Source organism: Salarias fasciatus, chromosome 17 (genome assembly GCF_902148845.1).
Source record: "Salarias fasciatus chromosome 17, fSalaFa1.1, whole genome shotgun sequence".
In the NCBI taxonomy this organism is placed as follows: Eukaryota; Metazoa; Chordata; class Actinopteri; order Blenniiformes; family Blenniidae; genus Salarias; species Salarias fasciatus.
Genome location: NC_043761.1, coordinates 13,094,148 through 13,107,148, shown reverse-complemented (window position 1 = coordinate 13,107,148; position 13,001 = coordinate 13,094,148). Strand labels below are relative to the sequence as shown.

Sequence of the window (13,001 nt, the reverse complement as noted above, 5' to 3'; positions counted from 1 at the left end):
GATGGAGTCTGCCACAAAAAACCTATAATCCAGTCAGTTGATGATGGTAAGTGATGGCAGTTCAGTCTGAACAAAATTAGGATCAAAACAATTTATTGGTGTGCATTTATTGTGGAGATGCAGAGAGTTTGGTGCCAGAGACTTAATATTATTATTATTCTATTCTGTTAGATTGTATTTTGTTGTGTCCTGAATACAGTTTAAGCATCCAAGAAACTCTTCTGCTCCTCTTCTTTTCTTGTAATTTTACACGGAATATCTTTGCATTTCAAAAGTCTAATTTGCACATATTTTTTTTTTTTAGATTTTCTTGTGTAACTAAATTATTAATCCAAAAAGTCCATCTATTGTGTGTATTTTTTTTTTCCTTTTTTTACTTGCAAGTGGCGACTAACACGCATAATGTTGAAGGCAGCCACAGCACATGAAAAAAGCGAATCGCTGGTGGTGAGATCACTGCTCGGGAGGCGGTGGAGGGCCTCATTTGCATATTGAAAAGACACATACCCAAACACTGAAAGACAGCCAATTTTCCCTCTTCTGAGAGCAGTGGACAGGTGAAAGAAGACCTCATCCCGTCGGGGGGGGGGGGGGGCAGAAAAATCTACGCCCACTAATGTCTCTTTTCACAGTTGATGGAAATCCCTCAAATTTTACCTCCCCCCACTAAAAAAAAAGAAAGAAAGAATATTGAAAAGACCAAACCCATGCTGTACTTGAGGCGTAGTGAAAGGAGTGCCCCTCAGCCTCCCTGCCTGCCCCACATACGGCCGCTGAATACAAAAGACCTCCTTCTGTAAGAGCGATCGCTACAGGAGGCCGCTCTATCTGCACCGCTGCAGCGACGGGCCCCGATGAAGCCATCAGCACAGGTTCTGTGGCCGCAAACGCACACATGTGACTAACACAAAGACCCACACACTGCACGCATCGGTCTATTCCTTCAGCGTTTACAGGCTCACGCGCAAATCAATTCCCAAAGCCTCGTAGCTAATGCATTCTTTTCATCCTTCAGCGCTGGGCAGGAACGGGGAGGAAGATGAGTGGTTGGCGCTGATTTGAATATTTAAATTATTTATCACCACCGCGCGCTGAGACCAGAGACACGCTGAGGGACACGGGGGAGCCGGGCCAGGGTGAATCGAGCCCTGTTTGGATTTTGATGCTGCGCTAACTAAATGCCTGAGGGGACAGGAGGGTGTGAAACACAGCCGCAGTTACACTTTCAGGGTACAATAACACTTTAGATTGAATAATGACTCTAAATTCTTCTGGATACTTTTGAGCCTTTGCTTTTTAGGCATTTAACACAGGTTCATTTTAAATAAAACTCTCAGTGCTGACAGTCATCATATTTCAACATGTTTATTGTTCCTGCATCCTGATTCGTTCTGCCCTCCAATCAATCACCTCTGTGGTGGAACTGTTAACATTTCATAAGTAACAGCTTACAGAGGACCGACAGTAAAAGAGGAGGAAGAGGGTTTGTAAACCAGATGATGTAATGCATTGGGTCCTTAGAAATATCAAGATAGGAGAGTTTGTTTTGCTGTAACCGAGAGCCTGAGAAACCCACACTTGCCTTTCCCTGATAGAACAATCATGGGAAACGGAGGAATTTACTACAGCTCAGCCGATGACAGGGCCGCGGGCTCGTAGGAAAAAACATTTAAATTAATTCAACGAGCAGTTATCACTTCGACGCCGGATCTGCAAATTCACGCACGCTTTTCTGTCTGTGGGTTGTTTTTGTTTTACTGTCAATCTTCGTCTTTTATCTTGTCAGCGCTCACAGGCTGGCAGCCTGGTCTCCTGTCCTCCGTTTACACGCTCAGCTCTTGGTTACAGTCTCCAGACAAAGGAAGTCCCCGGCTGGCCCCCTTTCTGTTGCCCTTTTCCCCCCTCTGCAAACACAGCAGCACTGCTAATGATAATCGCAGCCTGACACCGAGTCGGCGTGAAGAAAAATTCCTGGAAACACAAAATCGGTGCCTTTCGTAACCCATGCTTCATGCTCATATGCAAATAAAATACGTGACCTGGTTTTGAAGAAGAATGAGATGTGTTGTTTTCGGAGGATAATTCAGGCTGTTATGACTCTCCTCATTGTCTTTCCCCTCATCTGCTTTGAAGCGGCTCATAAGCAAAGGGATTAGCACGGTCGATGCTTTCGATTCCCACATTGATATTAATTAAACACATTTTCTCCTCTGATGATTTCCCCCTACGCCGCGTTGCAGTTTTTGTACAGAAATTAATTTTCTGGCTGCACTTTTGTATGTACTATAGTGAGATTTCCTTTGTTTCCACAGTCATATATAATTAAATGATTAAATTACCTATAGTGTTGACAAAAGTCTTCTCACAAGGAGGGAAGCTGATAACTTCAAACAAAGAAGGCAAAAACCCATGAGGTAGAAATTAGGTGGAAAACAGAAGACAGAACAGATGAGCAACCAGAACTCTTAACAAGGAGCAATGAACAAAGAACAACAGACGAACAGAGGCAAACATGAGGACAGGGTGAAGCTTAAATACTCCAAAGGAGAGGGAAAATGACACACAGCTGGCACAATCAGGGGCGGAGCCAATCAGCATGGATGGGGGGGGGGATTAGTAACACACAAACATACATGAGCAGAGGAACAAGAATCAGGACTGATCACGAAACGAGCAGCCAGGAGGGAAAACAGGATAAACAAATCATGACAATTAACACCAGCTGGACTGAGCTGGGGTTTTTTTTTTCCAGTTCCCACCGGCAGTGTTTCAGAAATGAAGCAATTTGTTCACTTTGTTGTTTTTGGTTGTTTGTCCTCAGTTTTGTGCAAGTGATTTCTGGCCCGCTGTATAAAAGACTGTCGGAGTAATGAAGTGAAATCAGGAAGTAGGACTCTGTCTGACTGGAATGTGTTGACATGCAGAGCATGAATGTATCGTTCATTTATTTTGCATAGCGTACCAACCATCTCCATCTTCTCCTTCACTCCATCCATGACTCTTCCCAGCGATCTGTCTCTTTTCCATGATTACAGTGTCATCGACACACATCATTGTCCATGGAGCCTCCTGCCTGTGTCACCTGCCATGCATCCATCAGCCCTGCAGAACAATAAAGGACTGAGAATTGATCCTTAATGTGACTTTATTCATACTCTGAACCCATTTGTCACTTCCTCTGCACATCACATCACATCACAATAGCAGCATTGTTCAAGCAATTTACAAATAATTCATTCAGATGTTTTGATCTCAGTGTAATCGAACCGATCTAAGAAACATGGTTCTTCGGAGCAGTCCGGCATGATTGCTTGTCTGGCAACGCTGCTAATTGCTGAGTGTAGTTTGTAGTGAGTCCAACATCTGCACTCATTCCAGTACATCGTTCCTTTTTCCAGAAACTTCATCCAGTTGGACGTTTTTAAGAAATCGTCCAACTTATTGATTGAGTCATTAAGAATGAAGCCAGTTGAACTCCTGACTTCCGTAGTGTGAACGGAACCGTGGCTGCACTGTTTCCTCTGTTTGACTACATTTCTTTGTTTCATGCGTTCTCCCTGGCACCCACCTCCTACAGGCTGTCTGACATTAGCGGCAGTCACCGTGGAATATCTAAAGCTGCTTTATCTCTGATCAGATTCACTTTCCAAAAGGAAAAAATATTTATATTTTGGGTGTATTGTGCCACTCCACTCAGTCAGGCCATTCATCACCCTTAATCCCTGCAGTGAGTCTCATTTGTTGCCGCCTGTGAACGAACACGAATGCTGCTCAGGTCCCCGGTAATGATCTGCTAATTATTAAGATCCTCAGCAACCTTGGGGGTGTGAGACCACCTGTCTGTGTGTGTGTGTGTGTGTGTGCATGCAGGTACTGGTGTCATGTGTGCATGCTGTGCATGTGAGAGAACAACAGAGCTCATATGTATTCAATCAAATACTCTGTGATCTTTCTTTTATTGCATTTGTCTATTAAATTTCACTGACGAGTAGCTCATGAGCAAGATGGAAAACGTATTTCATATGAGGCTGAAGTTGGATGGTTTTTCTTTTTTCCTTTTCATCTTATAAAGTTAAGTGAAGCTATTAAATAAACATCTATTCGTGAACATATGTTGAACTGTTTTAAGATGAATTGTATAAACCTCAAAGCTGATATGTTAAAAACTGATTATTTTGGAAAGAAAAAAAAAATGTTCCCCATGGTGTTAATTACCATAAAATACCCATTATTTTCAAACATATAATACCCAGCAGAATAAGTGAGCGAAAAACATATTCAAATGAGTTTATATGAGATAAACTGAACTGAGTCCCTTTCCTCTTGCAGCCGAGCCATCAGGACCAACCAGGACCTCCTCCCTGAGACCCCGTGGACAAACATCCTGTACGACGACTTCTGGGGCACCCTGCTCACTCACAGCGGCAGCCACAAGTCCTTCCGCCCGCTCTGCACCCTCTCCTTCCGCCTCAACTACACCCTGCACGGCCTGCGCCCGTGGGGCTACCACCTGCTGAACGTGGCGCTGCACGGCCTGGTCACGGCGCTGGTGGCGGCCCTCGGCCGCCCGCTGCTGGGCGGGGGGCCGTGGAGCCTCTTGGCGGGCCTCCTCTTCGCCTCCCACCCGGTGCACACCGAGGCGGTGGCCGGCGTGGTCGGCAGGGCGGACGTCGGGGCGGCGCTGTTTTTCCTGCTGTCCCTCCTCTGCTACGTGAAACACTGCGGACTCCGCAGGGGCCCGCACGGGGCCTCCCCGGGCCGGCAGGGCGCCGGCGGCTCCGCCGCCAGGTGCTGGGCCTGGATGCTGTGCAGCCTGTGGTGTGCGGCCGCCAGCATGCTGTGGAAAGAGCAGGGGGTGACGGTGCTGGCCGTCTCCGCCGTGTATGATGTCTTTGTGTTCCAGAGACTCCGCTTTCGCCAGGCGTTTCTCCTCCTGCTAGGCAAGGTAAATGAATGTGTGCCGCCGGGGCCAGCGTGTGTGTGTGTGTGTGCGTGTGTGTCTGTGTGTGTTCCCTGGCTCTTGTCTTGGCATCTCTGCATATCCAGTTTCCTGATCCCTCCCTCTGAGGCGAACCTCAGCTGGCCAGCTGTTAATGGTTCATGAATGGTGGATTAAGTTCTGTGTGTGCGTGTGTGTGTGTGTGTGTGTGCGTAACATTGTTTTCCTTGTGTGTTTGCTTTTCATTAGGAATGTAATTAGGGGAGGTGTTTGCTTGCGCAGACTCCACAGTTAGAGCGTGATAGATGAGCTTTTCTCATTACACCGTGCTAAACAGGAAGAGAATTTATGCACCGAGGAAGTTTTTCTCTTCCTTGCTGCGTTGCAACCACCTTCATTTTGCCGTTGTAAATAAATACATACACAGCCATGCAAGAAAATCTAAATTAGGATCTCAGCCTCATTTTGTGCGTCTGTACACACATTTGTGAAGAGACTTCCTCCAGGAGGAAAAGCTATTTTTAGGGTGGATTGTTTTTGTCATGCGGAGACGACAAACGGTGCGCGCGGCAAAAACAACAACACCTCCGTTCTCAGGTATATTATTCGATCCACTTGTTGAGCAAGCTGCCGAGGTGCGCGCAGACAAACGCGCCATGTGTTTCCTCTGCGGGGAAGCTCCGCAGGCCTCCTGCTTCCCCTTCCACAGCGAAGTTATTTGAGGAGGACAACCTTGACGCAGTGACTCATCTGATTATGGGGATCAGTGCTCGAACTGAAAGCCTCCCCGCCACGGCACTCTACATCTGATTAGAGAAACCGCTTCTCAGCCAACATGATGACCCTCATAAAATGCATAACTGGCAAAATAAAAAGTCCCCTTGGGTTTATTGTGCAAGGACAGTCTTGCTCTGAACGCGTACGTGAGTGCACGAGGCTTTATATAGCATATTCTTCTTGTGGAAACTTCTATAAATATCTCTCGCTTGTTGCAAGTTCCGCAACCCGGCCGTGTTCTTCAAGCAAAATGTCCTGTGAAACCTTGTGTTGTGCACAAATCACCAACACATTACGGACCTGTGCGTGAGTTATTAACACTGCCAGGCTTCAAATGAAAGCACATTTTATCCAGGACGGCGGGAGGCTTTACCGTACCTGTGGGGCGGCTTCTGCGGGAGTTGTTTCTGGCAGAGTGATAACCCACAACTGTTATTAAAGGTTTTGCAGTGAGTGGCCCGGAGAGATCACAGGGGGAAGAATTCAGGAGTTACTGGACGGGTTTCTGTGTGCTCTGCTTGGCGGGAGCGGCCGAAGAGTGTGTGTGTGCTCTCACAGCCACTCGACCCGAGCAGACACTAAACAACACCTGTGTTTGCAATCGCACCCAGTCATCCAGGAGAGATGTAGAGCTATATTTCATTTGCCAGTGATGAAGCAGACAAATGAAGACAGAAATGCAAACCAGACACAAGAGAGGGAAAGAAAAGAATGATGCATTTTGAATCATTTAGATCCGATTTTCACCACCGTTTTTAACCCTTTGTAGCAAGAAGACAAATCTCTGTTTTTTTTATTTCCAAGGATTGACTATTTTGGACCAAAAAAATGTCATTAAAATTAGCTTCACATCATTTTCAGTAGTAACTTTTCAAAATTATAGACATTTTCATTGCTTACAGGACTTTTTTTAAATGACATATTGGCACATGGCTGCTAATCTTCCACACTGAGCAAGAGAGAAGTCCGAATGAGCTGCAGATGTCAATAATCTGACTCATTTCTCTAACACATGTTGACACCGTAGTGCTGACGTTATCAGTGCTTTATTGACCGGGTGAGACGTCTACCCTGCTGAAGCCACCTTGAAAATAAAGGAGCTGTTGCAGAAAACAGGTTTGGCTCCTGATAGTTTTTTAGTGCGCTCACCTTTTTCTTTCAAAAAGATTTTCTTACAGACAAGCAGATTTTTTTTCTTTTGAAATAGGAACAAAAACTTTATTGGTATTGATCACTTCTTGTTTCAGTCTGTTGCATCGGAGTCTGTCAGATTTCATCATTCCCGGTGCTTGTTGGGCGTCATTTCAAAAGAAAATCACATTTTCCAGCGTATTTATCACACAGTGGCGCAGAGATATCATCAGCCGTCCCTCGCCTCTTCGCCCAGACACAATAGTCCCGGCCAGCATCCGTGTGCCAGATTGAAAGGTCCCGGTGCCAATCCCCCCCACCGCTGTCGGCACATCTGGCTCGTTTATCACTCTGGCAGTGCCCTCCTCTCCCACCCCGGTCACGGTTATCTTGGCAGGGAGCTCGTTACGTGCCGGGGCCAGCCGTGGGGGCAATCATTTCCTCGATTATGAGCCAGACGTCTCGCGATGCATGAGAAAACAAGAGGGAGAGGGCTATCGAAGGGGAGGACAAACGAGGCAGAGGGAAACTATGCTCTCACTTCCTTTCCTTTATCTCGTCTTGGTCTTTTCTCATCCGCGGCGCCCTGAAAGCACTTTGCTGCGCCGGGCTTTTGCTTCTCCCGCTTCCTTTCTCCCACTGAGGAGCGATCAGTTGAAACCGAGTGTGACAGGTGGAGCGAATGCAAAGACGCATGGTGGAGAACAGCACTACCTGCTTTTGTTTTCCATCATTTTTTTTTTCTATTCCATTTCAAATGAATGCAAATAATGGAAACACCCCCAACAACATCATGACACCTGACCACTACAGCTACAAACAATAAGAAAATGCAAATTTTCTCTGGCGCAGGAGAGAGGACAGATGTGTTTGGACCCGCGTTTCATTTCTCATCCTATTAACTCTCTAATCAGATTGAGATGAGATTTCAAATGAAGCAAGGTGGCATGGAGGGAGAGTTGGAAAGCAGTAGAACAAAGAAAGGCCTCGTGTTTGCACCACGGTCCACTGAGAAAACAAAATGATATCCCGAGTTTAGAAGAACATAATGTCTTTGTTCTCTCGGTTTGTAGTTGGCAAGAACAAACATGTTTCCAAAGAGGCTTCAGGCTTCATCAATTGTTAAGATTTTTTCGTGTTTATTGCACCGGTGAGCTCGGATTATAGCCGTTTGCTTGATTGAAAGACTCAGATGTCAGTGATTATACCTGTCAGATAAAAAGTCTATATTAAAGGTGTGAAAACAAAGTTCTTCTACCTATTTAGATCACATCTGGAGACAAATTAAAGATGACACACAGCAATTTGGCAGAGGACAATTGAGGGGTTTGAGGGCGTCCTCAGAAGTGTGCGGTGAAAGTGTTGCGGACTCCTCCTCGTTTATCTCAATGAGCGCTGCAGGCGCACAGATTAAGTTCGGCGTAACCGTCTGACGGCTTGATGAATGTTGTGCCAATTATCCTGTAGCAGGAGCACCGGCCTGTAAAATGATGCCCTCTGTTGCACTCTTTTTATTTATCTTCCATTCCTGTGGATGGCAGCAAGCCAAAGGTAGCTTTATGTCATCATTCCAAACTTAATTTCTGTCCTTTTATTTGTAAGAGAATCAATTATAACTTTGTAAGACTTGAGCAACGTTCAAAACTGCTTTAAGGGGTGATTTGTTTTCCTTTTCCGTCGGTGGGTTTTAATTTCTAGCGCTTCAGAAATTGTCAAAACTGTTATCGCATTTGTCAACGCCATTCTGGCTCAAAAGCATCGATGGAAACGTCAGGAGAAATGGGTTTCTTAGAAATCTTTAAGAAAGGTGGAAATTTGGTTTCCCGCATGCTCGTCAAACGCTGAAATGGAGTAAATGCAGCCACCTCCGAGATACATACGTAATTATAGCAGTAAGTGGTCTGTGAAAATAGCTCTCACAGCAGGAGCCGGCGTGCCGGCTGACTGACATGGCGGCTGAGATTACTCCAATATTACCTGTCAGGCAAGGAGCTGCGGCAATTTCAGCACGTCAGATGCGGATCACACAGAGGCAGGAATCGTTCGACTTTTGAATGATGTACATCGATAACATAAGAAAGACGGAGAAAATCTGACATAAAAGCTCACTTTGTAGCCATGTTTTTGTATTTGTAATCTCGCTGCAGGTCACTGGTCTCAGATATGGCGCCTGAACTGTATTATTTTGATTCTTTTCTCATTCCTTGTAGGCTGCAGTCACATTGATTTTCATGTTGAATTAGAAAAAAATTTACAGCAATATTTGAAGATGCCTTTAAGAACCTATCACATCCTAACATTTCTGGATAAATATGAGGAAACATGTCTTGATTGTGCTTGATTCTGATTTCTGGGAGTCATTTTCTGGTCCAGGCTACATTGATTGCCGCATTTCTGTGGTGGTATTTTGACTCGATCATTGTTCACCATGAGCTTTAAAAAAGACAGCAATTTCCTCTGTTGCACTCATCAATGAAGATCGGCTGCAGGGAGACGGCGCTCCCGATGCCGTCGCCTGCTATATTTAGTTATTTATTGAGGACATTTGTGTCAGTGCTATGTTTAGACTTCAACCGAGTTTTATTGAGTGTGAACAAGAATGCGTTTGAACTGTCTTACTTTACTTGTTTGCGCCATCGCGGCTTTTACCCTCCCATAAATAGAATAGAACACTAATGCAGACCGTTGGCAGTCATAAAACATAAAATGGCTAAAATATCTGGGATTTGGCTGAAACCACCAGAAAGGGTAAAAAGAAAAACAGTCCAAGTGGCTGAAATTGCTATAAAAAGCAAAAATTGAAGAAAAAGCTATCAAAATGTCTAAAAGAGTCAACACTGTGAGAGCGGATCAAACTAAAATTATTCATAAACTGATAGAAGTGCTTGAAAAATACATGAGATGGATAAAACAGCTTAAACCTCTAGAAAATGTGAAAATGAAAAAAAGAAGCAAAATGTCAAAAACAGGTACTACAAATGTGAATATACTTAAAATTATAATAAAATGTTGAGCAATCTTTTGAAACTTAATAACATAGGATGCAGTTATAGCAAAAAAACTGGATGATTTTTTAAGCAGTGTGACCAGCTGTTTTGGTCATAATGGTTGCCGGAGGCTTGTTGCGTTTTCTGTGCTCAGTATGTAGATTTCAGACACTTTGGAGTTTCGGTGAGTAAAGGAGATCTTCTCATTCATAACATTGATCAGACAAGTCTTCAAGAGCTTCCAGCGTACTCGTACTTCACTCAATAAGTGCTTTGATTTTGATTCCATTACTTCACTCAGACAGAATCGAGTTAACTGAAGTGGTGCCTCTTCTCTGGGCGGCGAGCAAAAGGTTCAGCCGGTCATTACGGGATCTGCGTGCCAGAAGCAGCAGCAGCAGCGCCGCTTTCATCCAGACAACTCCGGGGTAATTGGGTCACTCTATCAAAGTCATCCCTTTTCAGCGGCGGCCGAGCTCGCCGCTGTCTGGTGACTCGGACGAGTTGAGCCAAGTCAGCACGATCCAGAACACATTACGGCGCTGGAAAGAGAAACGGGCGTGCGCTTCGTTGTGACTTCCACCGCAATTCAGCGTGTCAGTGGTAATGCGTCAACTGTGAGCGCTGCTGGATGGGTGCTGCTCCAGACGCGCCGCGTCCAGGCCTTTGAAGATGGCGGGACTTTGTCCAACATGTTTTTCTTACGAGATATCCAAACTGAAATGAGTTTGCAGAATAGTTGGGAAACTTTTTGAGTTGTTGCGAACAAATACTCCTCGTTTAGTGTTCGATAGAAAAATAGAAGAGTCCTCTTGGTACTCTGAATGATCCGCCCAGTGTGGTGGAAAAAGTTATGAGCGCATTAACATCGCCAAAAATGAATTTAACCAGAGGCGTTTGAAAGGTTGTCCCTCTGCCATCTCGCGTCAGTTTTTTAACGGCGCTCCCGTTAAGTCAGCTGTAGCCCCGCTGTGTCTTTTCGACATGTTTTAAACACTCTGCACGCCACAGCGTCAACAGGCCGACCACACACTTCTGGGATTAATAAAGCAGGAGCTAATAATGAATGGCACGCTTTAAAGAGGAAGGCTTTTGGGCTTAATGCTGCACGTTTATGTGCGAGAAGAGGGATGAAGAGGATGAGAAAAGCGCTCATTCAGGAAGGAAAGTGGATGAAATACTGAAAGAAAATAAAAAAGCAGTGGAGGCAAAGCCGCAGAAGCTGATGCTGAGTTTCCAAATGAGGATCCAAAGTGGTGGAGATATGTGGAGGAACGCTGCGTTCAAACGCTCGGAGCACGGAGGATGTGAACGTCTGACAGCTGGCGGGGGATTATGCCAGCCGTGAAAACGCACACGTCTCATGAAGGCCGATCGGTCACAGTCAGACGCCATACCCAGGAGTTTCACTTTGACAGCTGTAAGGCTGGCAATGATGAAATGTAAAAAAGTGAAATCCTCCCTGCTACTTTCAGAAAAAAAAACCCAGATTTGTTTTTGTTTTTTTTTTTTTTGTTTTTTTTTTATGTGGAATATTCCTCACTTTCCCAACGATAAGTAAAAACTTGGACACTGGGAGGATTGCTCTGGGTAGTGTAATGTCAGAGCAGAGGGTTGGCGAATAATTGAAAATTCTTCTTCATACATGAGTTTGGAAACCAAATCACCAGAAGAAACCCCATGAACATAGAGTTTTGGAACTCAGCACAAGTTTTTTTTTTTTTTCTGGTGAAGCACGATGCCAGGTCTTTCTCATGTTTTACTTCGAAAAACTTCACATTGTTTCAATAAGACAATCGGTCTCACAGATTAACCAGTGAATCAGGCCTTTACTTGTTAAGAAATAAACTGAATAATATATGTTGTCATCTGTGAAAATTCACCTTGATACTACTCAGAAAAGAAAAATTAAATTTAGTTTTCAGTCATTTTCTTTTCTAGAGATGTGTAGAGATTGCGTTGATCTTTTAGGCACAGATGAAAGTCATCAGCCTCTATTTTCTTGTATTGCTGACGTATTGTGGTTCAGCCATTGGTAATGTGATTAGCTGCACATGGCATAATCCTGCCACATGTCCAAGTGTGCTTAAATGCTGTTTTCATGAAGAACTTGGAAGAAATGGGGAAGTTCCAAGTTTATAAAATACATCTGTGCTCTGTCAAACTTGAAACTGGGGAGTGATGATAAATTATTCTGATCCATCTGTGTTTTTCACACTACGTTTCCACAACAAGACAAGATCTTCTGAGTGAAGAGGTCAAACCCGACTCCAGTTCTTCCACTTCACACTCGCCTCATTAAACAAACAATTACCTCTGATGAGAGTCATTAAAAAAACTCGCATAATGTCTTGAAAACAGTTATTTGTTGTGGAGTTTGCGAAGCGGCGGTTGTACATCACTGCAAAGCAGGGCCGGCCTTCCTCGCTGCACTCTGAATTATGTGTGTGTGATTGATCGTAAAGTCAATTAAGGAACGGTTTAGAAAGAGACAAGGCAGTGAGGAGGAGAATGAAGCTCATTCACCTACATAACATAAATGACTCTCCTGCTGGAATTGGCTTATCTTCTAATATGTAGCAGAATTGGATTTCTCAGACGGTTTCCTCCCTGGACGGACAATACAGGCTCATCCATCAATAAGCACATCCCCCTTTTTTTGTGTAGAAGACAAGCCTTATCTTTTATGTCCCACCTTTCAGGCTCCAGATCAATATCCAATATTTGCTCCTCACCAAGTTACTCCAAAGCGCTGAACTCTTTGAACCGGCCGTCTCTGACGGACGTCTTTCTGTAACCAGCTGTGCCGGCACTTCTCCTCCCTCAGCTCCCTTCTCTGGAAAACATGCTTCTTTGTTTCTGATCAGGGAAAATCAACTGAAGTGAACAGGTCAGCCATAAACCTCTTATGTTAATCCCGGCATGGGTTTGTTGTGGATAACTTGTGTTTTCCATCGTAGTGCTTAGTGAGGTTGTACTGATGAGCTTAGTCAGACTTGTTAACTGCATGAGAAGTTCTGTTCTTTGTGCTTTGAAAAAAAAAAAACTGTTGTGCAATTCATTCGGAACAGATTATACACTCGCTCTAAAATATTACTGTCGCAGTGTAAACGCAGTTAAGAGATGAAAGCAAAAATAAAAGCTACAGTCGCTCAACTCGGTGACTC

The 13,001-nt window shown here is 44.5% G+C and overlaps 1 protein-coding gene across 1 annotated transcript in view; it reads left to right on the top strand.

The window, feature by feature from the left end:
* tmtc2a (transmembrane O-mannosyltransferase targeting cadherins 2a) overlaps positions 1-13,001 on the top strand; it is a 50,165-nt gene that overhangs the window by 20,972 nt on the left and 16,192 nt on the right. Inside the window, exon 2 of the mRNA XM_030113473.1 lies at positions 4,330-4,945. Coding sequence (XP_029969333.1) covers positions 4,330-4,945 — 616 coding nt within the window. The remainder of the gene's footprint in view (positions 1-4,329; positions 4,946-13,001) is intronic.